This window comes from Drosophila albomicans, chromosome 4, assembly GCF_009650485.2.
Source record: "Drosophila albomicans strain 15112-1751.03 chromosome 4, ASM965048v2, whole genome shotgun sequence".
Taxonomy (NCBI): domain Eukaryota; kingdom Metazoa; phylum Arthropoda; class Insecta; order Diptera; family Drosophilidae; genus Drosophila; species Drosophila albomicans.
The window spans coordinates 376,356-404,292 of NC_047630.2; the positions used below are offsets into that span (position 1 = coordinate 376,356).

At 34.1% G+C, this 27,937-nt stretch overlaps 1 protein-coding gene and 1 long non-coding RNA gene across 2 annotated transcripts; one reads left to right on the forward strand and one right to left on the reverse strand.

The window, feature by feature from the left end:
• Nucleotides 1-1,646: 1,646 nt before the first annotated feature.
• LOC117573197 (paired box protein Pax-6) lies at nucleotides 1,647-27,922 on the reverse strand. The gene is given in 11 exon segments (XM_052006250.1): nucleotides 1,647-2,904; nucleotides 8,130-8,454; nucleotides 10,942-11,205; nucleotides 12,305-12,478; nucleotides 15,348-16,002; nucleotides 18,732-18,894; nucleotides 18,896-18,910; nucleotides 19,747-19,912; nucleotides 23,225-23,416; nucleotides 26,958-27,762; nucleotides 27,832-27,922. Coding segments are annotated over 10 exon segments (2,673 nt in total). The 5' UTR covers nucleotides 27,055-27,762; nucleotides 27,832-27,922; the 3' UTR covers nucleotides 1,647-2,282.
• Nucleotides 12,433-13,600, forward strand: LOC117573198 (uncharacterized). The gene is made up of 4 exons (XR_004572671.2): nucleotides 12,433-12,575; nucleotides 12,697-12,798; nucleotides 12,859-13,092; nucleotides 13,234-13,600. It is a non-coding gene; the product is annotated as an uncharacterized LOC117573198 (long non-coding RNA).
• Nucleotides 27,923-27,937: the final 15 nt, after the last annotated feature.

Here is a 27,937-nt window from a genome sequence, read left to right on the forward strand (position 1 = left end):
CTACCCATTTGTATGCGATTTCTTAATGTTTTATTGTTTTATAGTGGTGCGCAATATCAGTTGGCCCTTTTCATTAACCCCATGCTACTGACCAAAGTCCGGAGAAGCGTGTACGCCATGCTGTATAAACCTTACACCAATAGAATTCTATATTCGCTACATTATGCCCGCCTATATTGGTATTGCCTATATTTTGGCAACCAACTAGCGCACGTCAATTTTGTTTTGCCGCGACGAAAGTGTCGAAGATGAAAACGACAACAAATGCTCGTGTCTTAGATGTTTGCAGTTTGAATGCGTAAAAATGTCACATTCGATATCGGAGAATTGCCCAATTGTATTATTACCTGATTACAAAAAAATGTATTTATTTCTTAAAAGTTCAAACTTTTTTTAAATAAAGTTTTAAATAGTGTTTGCAAAAAGGGAATAAAAAAATATGAATTGCATAAAAAAACAAACAAAATATGCATATATTCTCGATCGGGATTAGAACTCGCATACCACAATATGTTGGGCTTGTAAACTATCAACAGACCAATGAGTCCTTGTGCGGGAAACATCTAAGACAGGGTACAAAAATCGCCTTGGCGGATTTTTCTAAATATCATCTACTGTTTTTGTCAATTTCTTTTTATTTTCTGGATGTAGATATTTTGTAAGGAATCGCAAATCAATTAAAAAATATTTTAAAAAGGCACCAGCCACCATAAACTACAAGATTTATTCTTCGGATAATCTTATACTTAGAAAAATTTGAAAATCTGTTACACCAAACTGAAGATCCGTCAATATTTTTAGATTTCAATATGTTGTGTTTTTTGCCGAATTAATCGGTAAACCGCATTTCCCTGATAAATGGGATAAATGACATGCGAAAACTATATATTCCGTAAATAAATGAAAATATAAAGTCAAATTGTTTGCCTATTTCTATGACGACATTATCCCAAGGACAAAATTAATGACCTGCGAAAAAACCTTTATTTTTCGCAAGCTTCACAAATTTTAGAGTTACCGTTTTCAACAAGCTATTTCTCTTAACGAGAAAATACTACGATTTTTTCAATGGTTTTAGATTTATCATATTTTTGCATGTGACCGCTTTGCCGATAGCAGTACGATAAAAGAGGTTGTCAATTTTTTCGTCTGTGAAACAGTCGATTTGACATCGATACCCTTAATTTATTTTCTACTGGGAAGGGCGAAAAAAAGTGATGTTGCTTTTAGATTTATTTGTCTACGATCTCTTAAAGTTGGTGGTCGGATGAATTTCGTTTAGTTTTGATTTACGTAAATGTTTCATTACCTAGTTTGTGTGCATCAATCATCATCGCGAAAAACTTTGAAAGATTTTTTCATTTATATTGAAAATTTAATTCATTTACTTCTGATTTTCTGGGAATTTAGAATCGAACATCCAATATATATTTTTCAATCAGTTTCGCTTTACTATATATTATTTTAGTGTCACCGTCTTTATTAACATTTGTGTTTCCAAATTTGGCTTTGTGACCGTCACGCTACATTGCATTTTGTTCAATGGAGTTGCGCAGAAATAAAGCGACTTCATTTATCTGGGACCAGCGCTTTATTTCTTAAATATCAAATATGTATCCTGGAAATGAACGTATAAACAAATGCCTGTTATAAGAATGTACCAAGTATGTTATTTTTTTACGCAATTTCGCGGAAAAATTGCGTTTAGTTAAGCTGGATGTGGCTCGCTATAAAATATTTCATTCATTTCATATTGTTACGATTTATTGCTAGAATATGATCTATATTCTAGACTTATGGTTCAAATCCAACCTCAAATATGAAAATCCGGCAAGCGATCTCAATCAACTTTCACATTATTATTTACGATGTTTTATTATACAATTTTGTATTCTTAAATTATACATGTTGATAAATTAATATTAATAGACTGAGCCCGTAATTTAAGAGTGCACCTGAAAAAACGCTGTGATTTGATTAACAGAAATAATTTAAGTCTTAAGTTTAGCTAAATTAACATTATTTAATCTTTTCAAAAGTATTGAATAGACTGAGGGCATGATTGGGCGGAGATTTACATATTTGTATTTGACTACTTCCATGCTTATGACAAAGAAACGGAGTTAGAGATATGTAAATTCGTTTTTTTCATGTTTTGTGAGTTGGGTGCTAAATTGTTCTACCGATATGAAATGCTTTTACATATGATATTAAGACTATTTATGTAATCTTTAATTGATGGAAAAAAGTTATATAGTGCTTTTGCTTTGCAAGAAACAATCTTAAACCCAAGGTGAATAAAAGCAAGATGCAAAAAACTGTTGTTTTCCGGAAACGTGTGAGTTATTATGATTGCTATCCGATGGTGCTACACTGTTAGCTGCAGCAGCCGCTGCTGCATAGTTGTAGCTCATGTGTGCATATGACGGTATTGCATGTGATGTACTATCGTTAGCAAAACTTTGACCATGGCTCATTTGTATGGGACTACAATTCGATTGGCGATGATGCTCCATTTGGGGGTGGTGGGCGGCAGAGATGCTAAGGGAATTTGGTGCCGTTGGTGGTGCTATTGGCAGTGGAGGCGGTGGCAATCCGTAAGTCAAATTTGCTTCGTAATCAGCTACATCATTATTAACACTTTTTGTCCCATTCGAGCCGTGTGGATTTGATGCTATATTTGGACTGCTGCTGACATTTGCAACTTCATTTGAAGATGTTCCCAGACCTGCACCGACACCCACAAGATTATGATGAGATGCTAAGGGCGGAGGACGTAGTGGCATATGGCACGGATACATGGATACGGATGGTGGTGTCAGGTCTCTCTGTTGCAAAATCGGTGATGGTGGTGCTAAGGATCCCATTGATGAATGACTGAATGTAGGTATTGATGTCACGGAACTGAAATTAAAAATATTATTTTATAAATTTTTTAATTATTTGCAAATTCAAACATAACCGACACAACAATTAAATGCATGTGAAATTATCCGTTTCCCTTAAAAAAAATCATTTACATATTTTATTTTATTTTAATTCAAATCTAATGAGTATAAGCTTCATCGATTACGCTAGCGTTCTGCAAAACTATCATCACAAACCATATAGTAAGCCCAGCATACGGGCTTACAAATTATCAGCAGTGCCAACTTATAGCCTATTTCTTCCCGTTCAGTTCAAATGTTACGTTCACCCCATTCAAAACCCATAAGAAACAAAAAGTTTGAAAGCTACAGTCGAGTGTTTACCCGCCACCCATTTTGAATACAAGCAACATAATGCGGTAATATTCTCAAAATATTATAAAAAAAAAATGTGCATATATTCTCAATCGATATTTGAACCCGAGCATCATAACATGCCGGTCTTGCAACCTTTCACTAGAGCCAACACACAAAAGAATTTTGTTTTCCCGACCGGGACTCGAACCCGAACACCACAATTACTATAGTAATTATTGTATATACCATTAAAAAAATGTTTGTACCTCGACCGGGACTCGAACCCGGACACCACAAAATGTTAGGGTTGCACCACTAACCATACAATACATACACAAGTCGGCACAATTATTTTGACGAAACTCTTTTTGACTATTGAACTTAGCTTTGCTTGAATTCGTCAAATAACGGTGCGAAAATGAGGCGCAAAACAAAGAATCTATTTTTAGCTATGTGCATGCCAAATTTTATTTCGTTTACCTTTTGCATTCTCTTTCTACTGATAAGAATGCATGCAGACAACGGCTTTTTGCGTGGCACAAGTATTTTGACAGCATCTTTATGGAAATATTTTTACACTTTTAAGCACGCGAGAATTAAAGAACTTCTGTGTTTAACTTTGAGCAATATTAAACCTTGTTATTAAAATAGAAAGTTATTAACAATTATTAAATAACATGGGCTAAACAGCTGAGCTAAGTTTGGTTACCAGATCTTCAATGGTAGCAAAGTTTAACGCTGGAATATCAGTCAAAGACATTGCCAATGAGTATAATGTGTCGCGTCAAACTGTGCACTACCAAATCAAAAAGTTTAAAAAGCATAATGACATGCGTAATTTAAGAAGATCAGGTGCTAAGCGCAAAACAGATTTCAGCGATGACCGAGTTCTATTACGGGAATTTAAAAAAAATGTTTTACTAAAGCCCCAATCCGCAGCAGATCAATTTAATTTGTCAGCTAAGACATCAATTAGTGAGCGCACAGTTCGTAGACGACTAAAAGAATATGATTTTAAGACTTATAAAGTCAAAGAAGTCCCATATATAACAAAAGCAAACAAGCTCAAAAGACTGTCATTTGCAAAGGAATATGACAATAAGCCAAAGGAGTTCTGGAGGAGCGTTCTATGGACAGATGAAAGCTCCTTTGAGTATAATTCATCAAAAAATAAAATTTTTGTAAGATTACCAAGGGCTCAAAGGCAGAAAAGGCGGCCCGTTTGCCAAAAAGTAAGCCGTGGTAGAGGCTCTGTGATGTTCTGGGGATGTGTAGCGTTTAATGGACTGGGTGACTTTGTTCCTGTCACTGGTTCGATGAACCAAGGCCAATATTTACGGATTTTAAATGATAATGCATTTACTTCTGGAGACAGGCTTATTGGTCAATCCTTCATTCTGCAACAGGATAACGCCCCATGCCACAAAGCTAAGATGATTACAACATTTTTGAAAGATGTTGGTGTTACCACTTTGGACTGGCCACCTCAAAGTCCAGATTTAAATATAATTGAAAACATCTGGTCTCTTATGAAACGTAAAAGAACAGTATCGTTAAATAAAACCAGAGAGGAGACAATTTCTGAGGTCACTTCCCTTTGGGAAGAGATATCTCCAGAGATCATCCGAAATTTAATCGATTCAGTACCGGAACGCCTGGAAAAAGTTATTGAAACTAAAGGAAATTATATATTTTACTAAATACCTTGTTCCCGTTTAGTTTTGTTTAAGTTTAAACTTTGTTATTCACATTAAAATACACTTGTCAAAATACTTATGCCACCGCTTGAAAAGTACATAAGCTTATATTTTTTCAAGTTCATATGATAAAATGTTGAATTCATTATTTTTAAGTTTGTATTAGCACCAAGTAAAGCAGCAAAAAAATTCATTAAGTTATATTAAACCATTGCAAAGTTACTTAAAAATTTGAATCATTTTTTTTTCGTCAAAATAATTATGCCGACTAGTGTAGAAGCGTCAAGTCATACATCCAAAAGGTATCATTAAAAACAGTATTATTGCAGCCCCAGTCGGGCCGTGCGCTGCGATTCGAACACTGAGCCTCTTCGGCTCATTCGAAAATTCGAAGTTCTAACGCAGCGCGCAGCGTTGAGTTCAGTCGCAGATCAAATGCGGTGCGATGAGCACGGGCGTATTTCGTTGCGCTCTGCTTTCGTTTCTATGTATGCGTGTATGTATTTACATGCTCGCCTATATTAGTATGTGTATGCATATGAAGTTTTGCAACATGCAGTTGTCTCGCTGACGAGCAGCTACTAGCGCACGTCAATTTTGATTTGCCGCGACGAAAGTCTCGAAGAAGAGGACAACAACAATTGCTCGCGTTCTATATGCTTGCAGTTAAATGGCACTTGCACAAGGACCGCGTTGGCTCTGCTGGTGGTTTGTGGGTCTGGCGCACGGCCCGACTGCGCACGGCCCGACTGGGGCTGCAATAATACTGTTTTTAATGATACCTTTTGGATGTATGACTTGACGCATCTATGTATTGTATGGTTAGTAGTTGTACTCTACCATGATACAATTATAGAAGGTAGTCTCGTCGGCAAAAGCTTTCGTCAGTGCGTTTTTCGACGCAAGAGGTTGTCTACGGACGAATTTTTTTCTGCAATTAACCCTTGTGCAAAATGACATTTTGCAATGTATGCCGTAGACACGGATAGAATTAAAACATTTAGAGAATTAGAGAATTCTCATATATATTATTAATATTGTTCATAAACAATTTACATTTTAAAAATATGTCAAGGAGACATTAATATTAGCTTCAAAATATGTAAATATTAATATCATCGTCTAAGGGTTAATGCGCATTTCATTGTCGTCTCGTTCACACTACCACGCTGTGCCTCTTTCACTCGCACTCATTGCTAACATAGACAGGGTACCAGGTTTTTGCCGACGAGACTACCTTGTATAATTGTATCATGATGAAGCCGGTATTTAACTCTAAGCACTAGAGGTGGAGAACTATCGATGGCACTATCGCGAGTATCGATGGTTGGCCACTAACGACACGCTCTCGATAGCGGCGCGCACTCTCGATAGTGGTCAATAGCTATCGTCGATAGTGGTCGATATTTTTTCAAATTTCTTTGTATATCCGCTTCCTCCGTAGAGTCGGAGAGGGTCTTCAGCAAAGCAGGACAAATCTCTTCAAATAGGCGTACAAAATTATTGGTTGAAATAAATATATAAATAGCAGTTAAGGTAAACCTAAAAAAAAAATTAATATTATTTGAATAATAATTAAAAGATTGGAAACCCAATTTCATACTCTCATACTTTAAACAATATGGATTATTTCAAAAATTAATTAAATTATTTTCTTTTACTGCACTATCGACAACTATCGACGATAGATTTTCCTTGTTATAGTCGATAGTTTGTGGAAACTATCAATAACTATCGATGGCGCAGACTATCGATAGTTCTCCACCTCTACTAAGCATCTAAGACACGAGCAATTGTTGTCGTGTTTATCAAAACTACACATACCAATATAGGCGACAATGTAGCAGGCGTTTTTGAAAATACAAAAGTATTTTTTTATTAATAACTTCTACAATTTTTATCTGATCGCAATCAAATTTCCAAACCAAATCGGGGAACCCAATTATTATAGTTCTTATTGTATATACGTAATTAAAATTACGTTTTTTGTTGATTTGCGGGGGCGGGAGTGGGCGTGGAAAAAATTTGAAACAAACTTGATATGTGTGCAAACATAACAAATGCTGTCGACAAAAAATTATAGCTCTATCTCTTATAGTCTCCGAGATCTAGGTGTTCATACGGACAGACGGACAGACATCATCTCGGCTGTTGATGCTGATCAAGAATATATGTATATACTTTATAGGGTCGGAGACGCCTCCTTCTACCTGTTACATACATTTCCTGCCGGCACAAAGTTATAATGCCCTTCTACCCTATGGGTATCGAGTATAAAAACTCGGAAATATCTAACACACTTTTTGGGTAATCACGCGATATTTTATCGATGTGACAACTGACCATTGAGTGCACCAATGTATGAAAATCTAAAACAAATCTACAGCAATATCATAAATTGGCATTCACGAAGAAATGTTGTTGTTGTTGAGTTGCGCGAGGAAAATTTGGCGGCATTGAGGTCTGCGAAGGACGAATGTGTGAGGAGTAAAAAGTAAGTGTATTTATGTAAATATTACATTTCCGTCAGTAATTCTACTTACAAAGGCCCCAACTTATCGCCTATTTTCCATTAGATCTTCCTCCACTTTGTCCAAATCTTCGCCAAAATTTTGAAATTTAAAAGAAATTTACCCATACTTTGTGACTGTGGTTCGCGGCTGTGGAATGCCAAAACGGGACTTGGACGAGCGTAGAAGAACTGAGTGGCTGTGGAAACGGAGTATAAGACACGAGCAATTGTTGTAGTCTTAATTTTCGAGACTTTCGTCTCAGCAAAACAAAATTGAGTTGCGCTAGTTTCTAGCCGCGCAGTTGCAATACTTCACGTGCATATACATATACAGCAATATAGGCGAGCATGTCGATATATAGACGCATAGATACATACAAACGAAAGCACAGCGCAACGAAATACGCTCGTGCTCATCGTTGTCCTTGTTACTTCTGCTACTACTTTTTGGTATCTTAGAACGAATTGTGGTTAATTTTATCAATATGTAATTCTGTCCTAAAACTACATCCTATACGGACGCACGAAGAGCCCATGCTATCTTCCAACTGAAATAAAGCAACGTAACGTTTGGATTGCAGTACATAAGGGACTGTAGCCGATGATACTTATATTATACAGATTTTGAAATAAATCGAGTACACGATATGTAGAGACGCAGTAGAATTATAGTGAGAACTAGAACTTTCTACATACCCATATCCGTCACTCATCGATAAAGTATTATGATGCATACTCGAATACACGGCACTCATTGAGTTACTGAAGCCGTTATTAAAATTAATGCGCGGTGATATTGATTGGACGAGTGTGTGAGCAACGTGATGATGTTGATTAGCTCCAACTCCCGGTGAACATGTAGAGCCCTCGACATCTTCATTTAAACGACATGCATCAATGCCATGAGTTCCAGTTCGAGCATGTGGGGCGCATCCAGAAGTTGAAATGTGCGCTTCGGAAGTCTCCGCTCCGCCTGTTGGTGTCGATATGGGATGTGGTGACACTACAGCATTTAGACCACCTGAATATTTCATAGAGATTAATAAAATTACTATTTAATTAGATCGATTCATGGATTATTGGAGCTATTGACTGATGGGGCTATTAACGCAACATCAGAAGGTTTTGATCTCAATCATGTATAAAAATGTTGACGAAATTATTTGAAAAACTTACTAGTATAAAATAAACAAGTAAGAAAGCTACAGTCGAGTGTGTTCGACTGCGAGATACCCGTTACCCATTTTAAATAAAAACAAAATATTGCTGAACTTTTGTAAAAATATACCGAAATAATATACTACAAAATGCTAAAAGGTGAGCCAAATGGCATATTTGGAATAATGATGTGGTAAATATACCAGATTGTCAGCCAAAACAACTAAGACCCCAAGTAATTATGTGTTTTTGCCCATACAAAAGTATTTCTAAAATAACTTTGACAATTTTTACCTTATCGCAACAAAATTTTCAGGAATCACAAAGACTATAGTTATTATTGTATATGGGCATTTCCACGTTCGTACGCTTTAAATTAAAAATAAAATTGAAAACAAAAGGTTCCTGAAACTTTTTTTTTTGCTTTTCGATAGCATTTGTTTAGCTCTTTGGTTAGTGTAAATTATGTGGCTTATCGAGTTTTAATTTTTATAATATTTGCAAAAAACGTGCGGTGGCGAACGTACGCAAAATGGAAGTGTCTAATACAATTTAAAGCAAGAAATTATTTTTTATTAAATATGAAATATGTACAGAATGAAAGTCGTGTAATGTTTGTGCACTTATAAATCAAGAACAGATTTGAGTGAAAATTGGTAGGGAGGTAGCTTAGAGCCAGGAGACGGACATAGGATACTTTTTATCCCGTTCGACAGAGCAATTTATACTGCACCGAAATGGCTGTACTTATGGTAATGAATAACAGTAAGTAGGATGTGAGCCTAACGTATCATACATTTATGTATGATATTATGTATTTATACATTTGTCTACAGTCAGCAATGCCGCGAGCAAGACGATCGAATCTTAAATAATAAAAAAAAACTAAAAATAAATAAATAATAAATAAATAAAATAATGAATGGTTTTTTTTTAGAAAATTGAAAAAGTTTAAGAATCGGCAAAATTTCAGAAATTAAAAACTTGAAAAATTTTGAAAATTAAAAAAAAATGGAAAATTCAAAAAAATTGTTGGATTATGCTGCCTCAATGGTAAAGTGAAATTGAAATTGTCGTCTATCACAAGGTACTTAGGTGAAGAGCAACTTATGTACTAAAATACATAAATAATAATGAATGAAATAATAAAAAACAAGAAACCCATTTTTAATAAAGGCAAAATATTGCGAGTATTATTTTCAAAATATACCGTAATACTAAAAAAATACTAAAAATATACCAAATGGCATGTTTGGTATGTCGATATAGTACACCATTCAAAATATACCATAGACGGCACAATGTACCAGATTGTCAGCCAAAGCAACTAAGACCCCTAGTAAGTAGGCGTTTTTGCCCATACAAAGGAATTACTTTAATAACTTCTACAATTTTTATCTGATCGCAACCAAATTTTCAGGAATCACAATTACTAGAGTTATTGTATATACCAAAATTCAGCTCTAGCTTTAAAATTTCGCTTGTTATTCGATTTTTGTTGATTTGCGGGGGCGGAAGTAGGCATGGCAAAAATTTTAAACAGACGGACATCGTCTCTGCTGTTGACGTTGATCAATAAATACTCGGAGATGCCTCCTTCTACCTGTTACATACATTCCTGCAGGCACAAATTTATAATAGCCTTATACCCTATGGGTAGCGGGCTTTTTTCCTTACATACGGGAGTGCCACAAACATCGCTAGCTATTTCGACTCGTGGAGATTTGGAAATCTCCCAAATAAAGCTGTAAGTGCCACAGATTATTGAGAGATTTCATACGTTTTTTCTTTAAGCCTTTTATTTTATAAGTTGAAAATAATAAACTCTTCTGCAACAAAAAGATCGAAATTCAATTAATTTAATTGATACAAAATGCATTTGAATTCTGCCGAAATGTAAGCAAATATTCACAGGCAATCGGGTCAGTTTAAAATTATAAGATAGTGCCGCCAGACTACTTCCCTTTTTATAAGAGAAAACAAATTATTTTTTATGTATTGAAATAATGATCACGTTTTAAAAGTATTTAATTTATAAAATACAACGATAATAAATGGATATCACACTTAAAACAATCAAATATCAGAAATTATCTCGAGCCATTGTGTTTTCGAAGCCGGGAAACATTTTTATTTTTTTGATTTCACTTTTTTTTAAAAAAAACTCCGAATAATGAATGAAACTCCTCTCAAAACTCTGTAGCATGTACGGTTTGCTTTGAGAGATTTACAAATCTGCAGAATAATATATATTAATAGGTAAAATTAAAATTTCGATGGATGTTCCACATTAAATTCTACACTATTATTGTAAAAAATGTTATGATGGTGCTTATTAGGATTTACTTACTGCTACTGGAAGCAACCAAAAGAGGAGAACAGCCAACTATACTATTGGGACTGTCTGTAATAGAAACTGTTGCTGACGAAGTAGACGGTGTTGCATTAGTGCCCGTCGAGCTTGGAGTTCGACGTTGGTTCCTTAGCTTTTCTTCTCGACGCCACTTTGCACGCCGATTTGAAAACCAGACTTGAATTCTCGCTTCGGGTAATCCAATTTTCCCAGCTAATCGCTCACGGGCAAAGACATCTGGATAATGAGTTCTTTCAAACTCTGAAATTAAAACAAAGAACATTTTTATTTTCCAATATGTATTCAGGTTTGCTGCAGAAGTCAAAGCCAATAAAATTTCAACCGAAATACAACTTTGGGAGAATTTAGATGCTGAGATAGAGTTGTTTTCGAAATCGTCATAATTGTGCATTGAAATTTTTTCTAGGTCGTTGATATTTAATTTTTAGTTAGTGTGTTCCGAAAAGCACATTATACGGGAATGATCACATTTTTACAATATTTGTATTAATTCATCTTTTGTTTTTACAAAACATGTATACACATCACCATAAAATTTGTCATTCGCAGTTACATTGCATTTGACCATAATTGTTAAGCAAATTAAAAAAAAAATTGGGAGTTTTGAATTTGTCATATATATTATTATTATTATTATTATTTCTATATGAATAAATTAATACAAAAAAAATTGTAGTATTTATTGACCCTTTTGCTCTAAATAGCTCTAAATATTCGCCAGTTTATTGTGAATGTATAAAAATTACTTCCCACACATATGTGTGGATGCTTCAAGAAAGAAGTGAGGTAAGTAAGATGCCAGAGTGCAAATTTAATTTCACTTTTTATGTCGAAAAAGATACCATCGATGTCATCGTTGATCAGATCAAGTATTGTTAAAAATGTATGTTTAACTACACGATATTTTGTATCTAAATATCTCAAAGCTAGAAATACCGTATGATATAAAAATACATAAATTAAAATCATCCAAGAATTCAAAAGGCGCATATGTACATATATATAATATAAATATGTCTGCGCATATGCGTTATCAGCAGGTCGAATGAGGCCACTGACACAGTTAACAGATTAGCAGGATATAAAACGCTAATGCCTGGACTTTACACTGTCAACAAAGACACATATGAGAATATATTTAAAAACATTTTTTGTTTGATTTTGAAGAGGGCATCATTTAATTGCTATTCACATTTTACGTATTATTCTGGCAAAAAATTTCGAATTATGAAATCTCTCATACGATTAAAGTTTTTAAAAGAAGTTGTTCAGCATAGCACGATGCAAGAGTTGTGGTTGATTTGGTTTTAAATGTTTCTTTTTTGCAAAATAAAATTACCTTTTTCTAAACTGTCAATCTGTTCATTTGAAAATGATGTACGATTTCTTTGTAATTTTCTTTTTAGTATCATTCTGGCATGATCATCTTCCGTAGTTCCAGTATTGGATGTGTCACCGTTTGAATTATCTCCTTCCCCGGAGACTGTTTCGTCTGAATGTTGGCCATCGAGCTCTGTAAATAGGGAAATTGAAAATAAAAATACATAAAATGTCTAATGTTTTCAAGCTAAGCGACTGAAAGTCTAAGATAGTAAGATAGCAAACTATTTGTAAGTACAATAAAGTTTTTAATAAACACGATTACATGCCATATGAAACGTTATGAGCATATGAAGCATTGAGAGCTACATACAAATATCAAGTAACATTAACATCAATATTATTATTAAGATTCGCATGCACATCAAAAATGCCGCAGGCCACAACATTTGGATCTCAGCTTGTCACTTTTCATTCATGTATTTAAATGTGTCTGTGTGTGTGTAACTGGCAGTGAGTATTAGTGAATCTGACAGAGCAAATAGATGTTGATAGCTCTGAGACATGCCGCAGGTTCTTGCAGGGCCCAACGAAGTCCAGTTCAGGGAACATGTCACTTGCCAAATAAACTGCAATGTGACAGCCAACAACAACAACGACATGAAGTAAAAGATAGCGTCGATGATATAAGGGAGTATGGAAGATTAAACAAGAGAGCATGAGAATAAAAGACAACTGAAGCTAGAGAGCGACATTCGTCCATGGTGGAATATATTAGAAATACAAACTGATAAGGCGATAATTGTGGTATGAGGATTTCAAAGCTATACGATTTTATAAATATGTATTTTTTTGTTCTTTTTCTATTTATGCACCCCATCATCACTATGCCCTGAACGCTTTATAACCGTACTCCATACTCTCCACACTCGGTTTCACTCCATCCAGCACAACCCTTGCGACTATGGTTACATCCCCCCAATGGTTTGGCGTTTAATGAAGTGTCATCGCCTGTAAAATGAGTCTGTAAATCGTATTAAACCAACTACACGGTTTAGGGAAGACCTTGTCAAGTACGACAGCAAACTCCCGTTACCGTGTTGCCGAAGGCTACAGATTGCGGATTATACAGATACAGTAGCTGCCTTGCACACAAACACGCGGTTGAAATTTACCCACAGAGATTTGGTTCACCAGAATCTTTGTGTTGATGAGGTTAAACTAATTATAAGAGCCTGAGTAAATATACATACAACAATCTCGTTTCGTTTTTTGTACATATTGACGCTTATATAAGAAGTTATATATCTAATCTTGTATTGAAGTCGTTAAACAAATTTTATAGTTGGCGATTTCATGTAATTGTAATTCTAATTCAGTTATAACTAACTCATATGTATGTAGGTATATATCTAAATATTTTGTACAATTTTGTGTGGTTATCATAATATTGAACTATGTTAATAAACAAACAAAAAGAAAAATAGCATTCCATATTTATCACGGGCAGACAGCGATGTATCGCTTATATGAATAGAATTGTATTTAATTATGAAAACGACATTAACGTTACAACCAGTGACAGTGATTTACTTATATCCAATATTCGCACGATTGACCTCATGCAAGAATAGCTGAAGGTAGAGTACTACGAAATCGTTTTTAGTATTTCCGTGCATATTATGTATTTTTCTATACATTTGCATACGCTCTCACACACTAAAATGAATTATCTGTTCCTCCTTCTTAAGCAACGTCATTCAACGTTTACTTTACTTGATTTTCGCATCGACTACGCAGTCGGTCGACGCTTGGATGAGTATAAAAAATTGTCGTACATGCGTAAATATGAATAGCACGTGACCAAACACACACTTTTTGATTGTCCCATACTACGAAAGAATTTTATCGCTAAGTTTAGGTTACTAACTCACACAGAACATTTATGTTTTTATACCCCACTTTTCAATTGACAATGTTAGTTAGTTTTAAGTAACTAAAACTTATAAAGTATATTCTTTCAATAAGAGCAAACTCTTAAAACTATGCAAAAATATACCTAAACTATATTTGGTACTTTTAATATAAAACCATAGAGTATAGAGATATATATATATATATATATATATATATATATATATATGGTGTATATAGAGTATATATATACACCACATTGTCAGCCAGAGCAATTAAAACCTGTCAGCAGCAGTCGTTTTTTGGCATATGTATAATAATATTTCTTAAATTACTTATATTGTTATATGATTGCAACCAAATCACATTAGTTACCATCCCTGCTTTAAAATTACGATCGCTATTAGATTTGTATACCCGCTACCCATAGAGTAGAAGGGATTTATAACTTTGTGCCGTCACGAAATGTATCTATCAGCCCCTTCCGCCCCCGCCAATTGATAATACTCGAATAACTATAGTACTTATGATTACTCTGAATTTTGTTGCGATCGGATAAAATTTTTAGAAGTTATTAAAGAAAAACTTTTGTATGGCGAATTATGCCTACTGCAATGGTGTCCAAGCTGCTTTGGCTGACAATCTGGTATATTTATACATCTATCGTATATATCGAATGTAAAACTTCATAAATATACTAAAAATAGCATTCGGTATATTATAAGAATAATACCGCACTGTTTTGCTTTTATTCAAAATGGGCAGCGGTTATCTTACAGTCGTGTTAACTCGACTGTAGATTTCAATTCACGGGAACGGAAGTGGGGGTGGCAAAAACTGCGTGCAACCATAATAATACTGTCGAAAACAAACAATGTCTCGTGAGACAATAAGACAGTGTTTCATACGGACGGACGGGCATACAGACGGTCATTATGGGCTGTTGAAGTTTATTAAGAATTTTATTTGATCTCTTTTTCTTCATAGCTTTCTTTCTTTAATACACAATTCCTGGTAAGTGCACACTTAAGTAAGATCTTAACTCGTTTAATATCTTTGTTTTATTTTGCAAGAGAAATAATAAATGAGAAATTACACTCTCGACCACATCAAAACACTAATATGAATAATACTTTGAAAAATCTTACCTTTTTTAAGTATGGCATCGTCTTCGGTGATAGAACAGTTACTCAAATGGACATTTGGCGCCCCGATATCTATAAGATCAGTTCGAGGGCTTAGAGAATGACAAGGAACCGTTGTAGGGACATTATTATATCCAGTTGTAGACGCTATAACTTCTGATGAAGTAGCACTTTGGCTGTTATTCGGAGGAGATGTATACCAAGATCCAGTAGAATAATGACGAGGTGGCCAGCCCTGCTGTGGATTGTGTCCATGGGGTTGTTGTAGCGAGTGATTCACATGGGGGGAAATGGGACTGAAATGGTGTGGCATGCTTGTAATAAGCTGACCCTGACTCTGGCACTGAACGTCTAATACCGAGCCGTTTTGAGTGTTTAGCAAACGGAGCTTTTCATAAATCGACTCTTGTTCGCTACCCTCTCCAGAGTTACTAGCCCCACCGCTCTCCGATGAATTTAGTGGTGTCGCTGTTTGTATCAGATCGTTTGTAGAGCTTGACCCGGCGCTGCTCGACAGTCCACTAACTATAACGGTATTAGGTGTTCCATTTCGGCTTGGGTTGGGATTGCTATTCGAACTGATGCTCTGGCTCGATCCACTACTTTGTTGCTCTTTTTGTGCCGCCAAGTTTCGTAAAACGCGGTTTATAGATGATACCTGAAATCACAAGAAATTATTATCTAAGATTATGTAATTTATCAAATTTATCGGTGCTTGTATTTAACTTTTGTTGTCATGTAAACAGTATTCTGCTAACATCATTTAAGTTATATTTGTTAAATCTAGTGAATCGAACTTCGGACTCCCTGAGGAGTTTAGTAATTGTTCAATGTTCAGCAAGTTGTCGATCTATTTTTGGATGTATGTACATATGTATGTACAATATACTACTAGTATTATACCGTTAGTGTTAGACGGCCAACCCCTACGGGAACTACATATAATGGCGAATTTGTACCTTATAATTTTAATACACATATGTACATACATACTACTTGTCACAAAATTTGAATATTATCGTCGAATAGCAAAGCTAAAATCTTTCGCGTCAAATTTACTCCGACGCGGAAAGACAGTTTCTTTCGGTTGCCGCTTTTTTTTAATTTGGGTTCCATTATTATTTTAAGGGCAATGCCTGCGCATGACAACGTTTTTGGAATTAATTTAAAAAGCAAAAATTACGAAGCAGCAGTAAAGGCAACGGAAAAACAACAACAGCAAAATCTAACAAAAAATGAAAAGAAAAAGGAATGAAAGTAAAAAACGAGCAAACACACACAAATGAACGAGTAAGAACAACAGGGAAAAGTGCAGTTGACTGGAAAAATTAGTCAGAATGTCGTTTCAAGGGAACGAAAACCTACGCTTGGTATATAAAATTCAGTCTGAAAATAAAATGGGCGGCATAACTATTATTTGTGTGAACGTCTGTGCGTACACACATATAAGTACACTTATGCATATGTATTTATAGTTATGTAGTTGTGTACACTACCGTAAATGTATTTTTTAAAGATCGATTTTGGAAAAAATTGCACTTTTGCAAATAAAAAAAAAATGTTCATTTGTGTTTAAGTCCATATAGGTAATTCCCAGGCGAAAATATCGCTCTTAAAGTAAAAAAGCATATGTATACCCAAACATCTTTTTATTTTAAATCAAGATGAGCTTTATAGCTTTAATTAGAGCTAAGAATAAATTTCAAAATCCTCTTCCACAGCTATAAGATTAACATTTACTTTTTTTTAATTGTTTGAGTTTATGTTTTTTTTCACTGAAAATAATATTTTTCGCCAGAAAATTACCCATATATTATTTCGTACTTGATTTTTAGCTTTTAGCGGGCATACGGAACAAACACTCGAACTTTAACACCGATCATTTAATATTATTCACTTTATTATAACATAAACATAAAACGTACTAAGCTTTCTTACAAAATATAGTTTTTTTTTTTTTTTGTTACTTTTCGACATAAAGCTTAAAAAGATATTTCGACATTATAGGATTTTCCTTGTTTTACACGTAACTGGTGAACTTTCAAAATATCACATCATAAGCAGCATATCGAACTATTCTAGCAATAACGGCTGCTCCCCTTAACGCATGTACCACAATTTCAGAGCATCGCGTCCTATCTCATTCCATTTCATCCCACCCCATTACAAAAGTCCGTCAAAGGTCTATTGTCGTTCAATCGTCCCATCCATTCTGTTGCTACTGCTTCTGTTTCTGTTTTGAGTTACAAACCAAACCAAAAATTGTAATATCCCCTTACGCGTGAATTTCAACGCCTAACGCTTGTGGTAGCAGCCTGACTTGCTTAGGTTTGTATGTATGTATGTATGTACATGGCACGGGGCATGGTTTGTATTTATTTAATATTGTGCGTTTTTCATATATATTTCTAGCACTGATTTCCCTTTTTGTCGCTTAATGTACATAAAAGATTTCTTTTCCATTTGAATGAACACATTTTCCACACACAACTGTCAATGGGGAAAATATTCAATGCAGACCATTGGCATCACTGTCACAATTCAATTTTTTTCTTTCGTACTTATACAATAAAAGAAAATTATCGCAATGCTAAGTAAAAGTGGAAATAAAAAGAAAGAGGCAGAAAAATGGAGCAAACAATTCAAAAGATTTAAATGGCGATCAAAATTGGTAAGCATAATGTGATTTCTAAAATATAGCAAAAAATTACATACAAATTACTATCTCATACAAAATATTCCAAATAGAGGAATTTCAATTGTTTCTTCGTTCTTTATTTAAATATGTATACAAAAAAGTGTTTGCCTGTCATAAGAAGTTGATGTGCGTACAATTGTAGGTAAACTAGGAAGTAGATACCACTCGTATCTTAAGTAACATAATAAAGTGGTTTGAAGACAGGTAGGCTTTGTACTTCCGATAAACTAAAAAGTTGTGGAAAAATAACTTTTTTTAAATTATAATATTTCTAGTATATTAACATGCAAAATAAGTTGATGGTGTAAGTCTATAAAATATTAGCATGATAACAGAAGTCTCTGTTTAAACTAAGCACTCACCAACTCAAACTGATTTTTAAAGTGAGAATATGTATATAAATATTGCTATTAAAATACTAAATACATTAGTGTGCCATTGACCCGCAAACCATGAATTTGGAATTTCATTCTGTGTTCTTTGCTAAAAAGCTCATTAATTAAAAAATAACTAAGAAATTTTCTGGTGCATTTTTTTACTCAAGTTCGTTCATCGGTAAATTACCAAAAATGAAACAATACAACAAAAATGAATATTATTGGAAAAAATACCCAATCAATCTTATCTTTTATACATATGTACATACATATGAATATGTAAGAATTACGCGAAAATTTATGTTTACTTACACTTGGAATGTTATCATTTGAGCAAACATTTTCCTGTAATAATCTATCTCGAATCTCCCAAGCAAATATGCTAGGACATTCTCGTTTGTACTGGGAAATTTTACTAACAACCTCAGCGGTGGCGACCCTTGGCTTAGAGCCTCCAATAGCCCGTGGTCGAATACCCTGTTTCGTAATATCTGAAATCAAAAAGTCATACATTAATAATAATAATAATTTAGTGCATAGCTAATTATCTAGCAAAAAAATGTTGCGTGCGATACTATTTTTGAACTTATCGCAACTGAATGTTCATCAAGTCATATATCTTTTTTCACTAAAAAAAACGACATTTCTTCAAAAGACACAAGGTATAGCAAAAGAATATTCTGTCTCTTGTTGTTTTTATACCCGCTACCCATAGGGTAGAAGGGTATTATAACTTTGTGCCGGCAGGAAATATATGTAACAGGTAGAAGGAGGCATCTCCGACCCTATAAAGAATATATATTCTTGATCAGCGTCAACAAGAGACGATATAGCCATGTCCGTCTGTCCGTCCGTCCGTATAAAACACTGAATCTCAGAGACTATAAGAGATAGAGCTATAATAGCGGGTATCTCAGAGTCGAGCACACTCGACTGTAACTTTCTTACTTGTTTTTTTTTTTTTTACTTATAGCAAGTATAAAATTAAAACAAGTAAGAAAGTTACAGTCGAGTGTGCTCCAATATATAAAATGTGCTCGAAAATATAACAAATGGTATGTTTAGCATATCGATATAGTACACCATTCAAAATATACCATAGACGGCACAATATACCAGATTGTCGGCTAAAGCAACTAAGAGCCCTAGTAAGAATGTTTAGCACTTTTCGGTAGTATTTGGAAACTACTATTGGTATATGAAATTAAGTTTTTTGAACATTATAAAATATTTAGTATATTTTATAAATAATAGGGTATGCTTTTATTGTTAATAGGTGGTGTTTGTTTGATATCCTGAGAATAGGACACTCTTGTAATATACTCACCTGCCCAAAATTTTGCTAACGCATCCATTAGAGACTTGTAGGATGCGAGATATATCACACGGTCGAGCTCCGGAATGAGCTAACTCGACAATTTTTTGTCGAGTCGAATCGGGTAATGGCCGTCCACCAACAAATACTCCGCCCAATTGATTGACTCCACTGTGGCCTGAAATATTCGAAATTCAGTAATGAATTATAATTATAATGATTATTATTATTTCAATAATTTAATTTTAAAAATCTAAAATAATTCACAGTCTGTGAGTATTAAAAAAAAAAAGATTTCCACATTTGATTTTCCAGTATTTTAAAAATAACATCTTTGGTTTTGTCCGACTGTTGCTTAAATTACACTAAGCTAATAATTTCAGACAATCTGTACAAACGACTTCAGCACTCCAAAACTCAATCAAGCATAGATTTCAATACAAATTTCTTGGAATCTGCGTATCAATTTAATTCTTACTTGTAGCCAATGGAGCATAGAAATATCTGTCAATTATTCCCTGTTATCTATGGTCTGCATAAAAAAGAAGATAAATAGTAAAGTAGGCATGGCCTAATCCCTACGACAACGGGATCACTAGACAACCCGTTTGAGTACTTGTCAATAAAACTGACCACAGCAACAAAACAGTATAACATATAGATATATGTGTAACTTTTCATTACTTTGGAGTTCGAGTAGTGGACAATAAATTTTTCCACAAATTTAAGAAAAAAATATATTTAAAAGTAGATTGCTAATCTTGATTTAAGAACTTTTCGATCCTATCTATCCAATCTTAAATGAAGGAAGATTTCGTTCATTAACCACGTTTTAGGATTAGAACTCAGGGTATAAGATGGAATATCTTTTAAATTTAAGAATTTTGTACATGTTTCTTAAAACAAGACTCAAAGTGCAAAATTTACCAGGAATCCTAATTACTGTAGTTATTATTATATGAAGTGCTTTAAATTTACACTAGTTGATCCATTTTTTTCGATTTGTGAGACAGAAGTGGACGGCCAAAATCAAGAAGAAACTTGTTCTGTCGAACAAAAATTGTATATCTTTCTCCTATAGCCGCCTCTAGACTTTTGTAGAATTTTGAAATTAACTTCTTGATTTGATTTTGACGTCATATATTATTGATTTTGAATTTTTTTTTTGTGTAAATATAAATAAAATGCTGCGAAATTGAAAGCTACAATTCATCTTATATCCCAGAATGCTTTGTGAATTCATACTGCTGCGACTGTTAAGCAGAAATATAATAAATATTTAGTGAAAAATAGTAATTATTTGGGAGCATTTTATATTGTGCACATGTATGCAGTTGCTATTAAATACATAATTGCTATAGCAATAATTAATATTTATGGAATTTTGTGAATATCGGAAAATATAATATGTAATATAAATTTAATGTATTCAAAAATATTTATTCCTTAGATGGTTTGATATGTCGCACTCTTGTTTAAATTTGCCGATAAATATCTGCCTATATAATTAATAATATAATAAAATATATATTTTTTTTTAAATGAAAGGGGAAAGATTAAGATCCGGGTCCTTATTCAAGATTCAAATTTGTATATCCATAAAAATAACAACATTCCAAATTGATTTTGATTTAATACTATGCATAGAAGCTTTTTATAACGATTCCCTATCGTTCTAATTGTGATTTACATCATTTATACGCACATTTTACGCACACATATGCTACGAATATACACATTCATGAACATATTTGAATAGAAGAATAAAATGTTATAATGCGATGATTTACCAAAATTAACAAGACGAACAAAAGTGGAAAACATCTTTCCAAATGGGATTAACAATGTAAAAGCAACAAAAATCAGAGTTGGCGAACAATACAGTTTAGTGGACAGAGTTCTGGCTATTTATTTGCTATATCTCTCTCGCTCTCTCTCTTGCTTTCTCCCACTGTCTCCCTTTCAGACGATTGGATTGTTGAGGGGAGAACCTACCACTAGGAACCGGGAATTAAAGGAACAATGAAAATCCGCTAAGGAGGCTCATTTGGGTTTCCAAGTGTTAAAAGAATGAGAGCGCTGTTTGGCGTATTGGAATTTGTTGTTTTACTCAAGTAGAAAATATAAAAATCAACAAAACAATGAGAGTAAGATAGGGAGAAACTTTTGTTTGTGTTTTTCCATCGACTTCGGCTTTTATCGACATCGTTTTTAATTGTTTTCATTTGTAACGACACGAAAACGAACAGAACAATAGAGATCCTTCAAGATCATTATTATAGGTGGAATATAATTGTATTGATTCACATATACACACCTAGCATATCACACACAAAAGCCGAGAGCCGAGAGCTGCGAACTGAGAGTAAGAGTACTTAACAACACAGCGGGTGACTGCTAGCCGGAACAAAGCGGCAAAGCCAGTGAGGATCAAAAAGAATGTGCTGTGCATCGACAACGGAAGAGGGGAGAGAGTGATCAACTGATTTTCAGTAGCATTTTGTTTGCTGTGATTGTTTAGGCTATGACAATCCGCACGTATTGTTCGTTCGAACTTGCCACTGAATGGACAGAATTTTTGCTTTGGACCCATTTACGTTGTGTTCTTAAATGTGATTGTGTTCGGTCCAAAAAGCCAGTCACATCTATTTTACAATATAACAATGAATTTGATCTATCTTGCACATAATTAGTGGCGAACTTATCGCAATATACCAAATTTCTCACTTTATTTTCATTCGTGCCATGGAACAAAGACAATATCTGAGGAGTAACTCCAATGTTACTGTAAAAAAGCAAATGACTTAATTAGTGTGTTTAATATCTCTTCAATAGCTTAATCCAAATGACCCATTTACAAAAGGAGTAAATACTACTACTTTAAAAAACAGAAATTAATATTTAATTTTTATATTATATTTTTTTTATATTTTTTCTTATAAAAATCGTTCTACGAAAAAATAAAAAAAAAAATTCAGCATGAAACCATATATATTTGTGTTTAGCATTGACCCAAAATACTTTCTAATTGACTATCGTACCATTAAAGATTCGACTTTATCACCCATGACCATAGCTGTTTATGGAAAGATTCGGAGGACAGTTTTCAAATACATATATTCAATGATTCTTATAGTGATAACAGTATATTAGACAGTTTCAAAGTAAAAATAAAAATTACTTAGATATAGTGTCTTCGATTCTGATTTTGGTCGACGCCTACTACGCGTATCTATTGACCCATACACATTGACTTGACGGAATATATATATTTGTATGTATGTACGTATTTAATTGGAAAGCTAGGCTGATATTTTCTCTTAGGTTCAAATCAAATTGAACTTTGTAAAATCTTTTGGCATTATATGCATTAACTAATCTGCATAAATGTAGATACATAATATGTACGAACGTTAGTTCGTATGAACGTATAACGTATGAAGGGGGTGGAAGTCGAGGTAAAAGCGGAAAGTTGAAAGTGGAGACATACATTCATCATCAGTTAAGTGGTAATAAGTTGTTGCAAAGTACGATGATGTGGTATGTGGTTGCTGTGGTACTGTGCCAGTGGTTCCATCAGCGGTTTCCATCCCAGCAGCAGTTGCCTTTGCCACCATTCCGCTTAATCCGGGAGTACTAGCGACACCCAAACACGGCAAATTTCTCATAGCAAGAACATTGTCTATAAGAAAATAAGAAAGAGAAAAGAGAGCAGAGTAAACAGAATATCAGGATCACAAAATCCATATAGTTCATTTGCCATTTCAACTACTTACTACATTTTAAATAGTTTATATGTTTTTATTCATACATACGTATATATCATTAATACTTATTCATCAAATTTAAAAGAAACGGTATTTTGTACTATTATAAACCATAAATTGTATATCTTATATCATCAAATAAATAATCTTTAATCTTAAGTCAGGAATATGAGATGTCGACCTAAAGTTACGAAATTAAGAATTGGACCATTTTTTTTATTTTTTGTTTATTAAATAATTAATGGTTAAGGTGGAAAATGTTTCAACATTTTTTTTATACCCATAGTATAAAAGGGTATTAAAGCTTGGTACCTGCAGGAATTGTATGTACCAGTCAGAGGCAATCACTTGTTATGTTTGCAGGCAGCTTGTTTTAAATTTGGGCCACGCCCACTTACGTCCCCACAAATCGACAAAATTCGGAAAAGAACTCCAATGCTATAGCTAGAATTGTAAATACATTAATATCTTTATGACTCCTAAAAGATTCAATGCGATCAGATAAAAAATGTCGAAGATATTGAAAAATTTTGGTATGGGGAAAACGACTACATACTAGGGGTCTTAGTTGTTTTGGCTGACAATCTGGTATATTTTGCACTCTATGGTATATTTTAAGTGTAACGGGTATCACACAATCAAACACACTCGACTGTAGCTATAATAAGGAATAAGCAAGAATCCTTATTATACCCGCCACCCATAGAGTAGAGGGTATTATATATTTGTGCCGGCAGGAAATGTATATGCCATATAGAAGCAATCATCTCCGACCCCATAAAGTAACTATATTCTCTATCAGCGTCCGTATTTCCGTATGAAACACTGGATCTAAGAGACTATAAGAGATTAATATAATAATTATTTTCCCATAGCACTTGTTATGTTTGAACATAAAAATTGTTTTAAATTTTTGACACGCCCACTTCTGCACCGTAAATTAACAAAAATCGAATAAATATCGTAATTTTAAAGATAGAGCCACGATTTTTGGTACAGAATTTGGATTAGATAAAAACTGTAAAAGCTATTTAAGAATTACTTTTGTATGGGAAAAAACGTCTATTTACTATGGGTCTTAGTTACTGTGGCTGACAATCTAGTATATTTCACAATCTTTAGTATAATATGAACTATACTATATATATGTAGCATTTGGTACATTTTAGTATTTTTGTGGTATAATAATTTGGTTTATTTCAAGAATAATACCACAATGTTTTGCTTTTATTAAAAATGGGTAGCGAGTATCCCACCGTCAGGCACACTCGATTGTATCCTTCTTACATGTTTTTATATACTTTAGTTCTCGCCTAATGTATTAAAATTTAAATTGGGATAATATGCTTTTTTTGTTTTAGTAGAAAAATTGTGTAAAATTTGGAAATTTTAAAAGTGTCTATTAGTATAAATACTTGATACATATGGATAAGAATCCCTTATTGACAAAAACACGTGGGCCTCGCCTGAGCAAGGCTGTCCTTGTCATGACATGCTCTCATAGCAATTTTCAACCAAAACACCAATGCGATTCCCCAAAATGTTTGATTTACCCAACTAGGATATACTTGGCATTCAATGAGATATTTATATAATATAGACTCCGTGCAATGCATAAAATCGATGGCTTTATTGCTTTCTAACCATTTCTTTAAGGATAAGGATAGGATGTCCAGTTTCTCGCCTGAGTAGCTCCAAGACCCAAAAGTAGGACTTTTATTACTATACATAAGGTAGGTAAGTAGGTAGGGAGTACCAGCTGCTCCTACGATCGGCGGAGCATAGACCAGTTGAGATCCATACCTGTGCCGTTATAAGTTAACTTAGGTTTTTTTCGCATGAGCACCCAACAAACTTTTTTTTTATATTTTTATTTTAATCAACCATCTGGACTGACTGCAATCCCATTTGACGGCCATCTCGATTAAAACTAGCATTTTTACATGGGAATTCAGGCACTTTATTTGATTTCTATAAGACAATGTTAATAATAATTGCACTATCGGAGACATGCAAAAAATATTTTGAGGTCCACCATTTTGGCTTGTAGGTCAGAAATTGTAGACCTTTTCTTTTAGCCCAACGACAGACGTAATTAACCCGAATGACCGAAATCCATCCTTTAATTTAACGATTCTCACGAGAATATTGTAATTTATGCTATTCTTATTTTCGTCAAATTTCCCCAAAAAAAAATTTAAAAAAAAATCGGCTAAACAATAATCCAAAAAACGTTTGAAGCATTTTCAACATTAATCATTAATTATTTGATAAGCAATAAAGATTTTGAAACTTTTAGATTTCTCAGATTATTATTGATTAAAAACTCGCTGAACCATTTATAAAAAATTCAATTTGTAAAATAAAAGCATTTTAAAAATTTGAATGAATAACTTTTCCCATGAGTTTTCTAACTTTGCGAGCAAAATGAATATGAAAAACTGTCAGTCTAAGGCTAGATAAAAAAAAACAAGTAAGAAAGCTGAAGTCGAGTGTCCTCGACTGTGAGATACCCGCTACCCATTTTGAATAAAAGCAAAGTATTGTTATTCTCAAAATATTACAAAATACTAAAAATATATTTGGTGTATCCATATAGTACCACGTTCAAAATATACCATAGACGGAACGGTACTACATTGTCAGTCAAAGCAACTATTTCTTTAATTACTTCGACAATTTTATCTGACCTCAACCAAATTTCAGGAATCACAATTACTATAATTATTACTGTATATACCAAAAGTTGCGACTCTAGCTTGAAAATTACGCTTGATATTCGATTTTATTGAATTTTGAAGCAAACTTGATATGCGTGCAAACATAACAAATTATATCTCTATCTCTTATAGTTTCTGAAATCCAGTGTTTCTTACGGACAAACGAACATGGCTAGATCGTCTAGGCTGTTGACGCTGACCAAGAATATATATACTTTATAGGGTCGGGTGTACCTGTTACATACATTTCCTGCCGGCACAAAGTTATAATACCCTTCTACCCTATGGGTAACGGTTAAAAAAACTGGAAAACTGTTGTTTTATTATTAATTTTGCGAGGACTTTATTTTTTCTACATGTGTAACCTGTGCACAGGCGTGCTTTTCCACCTTACATAATATTAAATCTTAAGTTAGATAACTATTGGTTTTACTAGGCTGCAGGGGCAACAGATCGTTTGTCGCCATTTCCTTCTCTAACTCGAGCTAGACCAAATAAAATTGGATACAATTTTGCTGTATAAATCGAAGAAAATAAACCGTAGGAATACAGATACATAGTACAATAGTAATACAAGAGCTAAAGGCCAGAAAAAAAAACATTCTGAGAATTCCATGGCTTTCAGGCAATATCTATTAGGAAACTTTAAATCGAGCACGACCGACCCGAGAGAGAACTTTTTTTTGTTCTTATTCTGCTGAATGAATTTTTATAATCTAAATGATACTGCACTAACCTTTGTGGTCCTCCAGCGATGGCAGTCGCTCAATCAGCGCTCCTGCTGACCATGGTACTGTGCCTAAGCTGGCCGGGTTTGGTTGCAGCGTGAACATAATTACCAAATCTAATTGATATAATAAACGCACCAGCGTCTGACTACTGATGCTTGTTGGTTAATCTTGTTGTTTAGTTTTTTTGAGTTTTTTTTTTTTGTATGGCATTCAAAAATGAATTCGAAATCCAACTCAAATCGTGCTCTTTTCAGAGTTCGCCGAGTTCGCTGCGGGCGGGTACGAATACATGCAGCGATTTGCACAATTCACGCAGATGGTCTCTTGGTAGTGCCGCGCCAGGATAAAGTATGTTCATATATGTGTACTTGTCAATCCTTTATTGTCATATAATTTTGTGACATGAGCAGCACGGCTTTGTTTATATTTGAGAAATTAGACTTGTTCCTTTTGTTATATTGTGTTAAAAGAGCATTTTAAGCACTGAATTTATAGAACCTATTTATCGTATTTACACTTTTGTTTCATATTCGGATACAAATACGAATTCTATTCGTTTTCATATTTATATTTGTATTTGTATTATATTTAATTTAAACACCGAATTATTTGATTACACTTGGTACTATTTCAAAGCAATTAATTAATATACATATAACACTATATTTTCCCGATTTTCAAGAACTTCCACTGGCCCCCGTCGGAATTGAGGTACTGCAAGCGGCGACGAGTCGCAGTGCGAATGCTATTGCCAATATAACTGTGAATGACAATCACATGCTTCAAATTTTGTGCCCGGGTTTCAAACGACTACGTTAATATAATAAGTGTGAGGTTGAATGAGCGTTCTGATTGGTTCGCTTGACATCGTCTACGTACCATCCACTGCCAAGTCGGGTAGGAAAAGCCTACGCTGATTGGCTGATGGCCAGTTTCTCAGGCTGATGCGCCTCTCTCGCTTCTGTTCATTACAAGTTAGAGCACG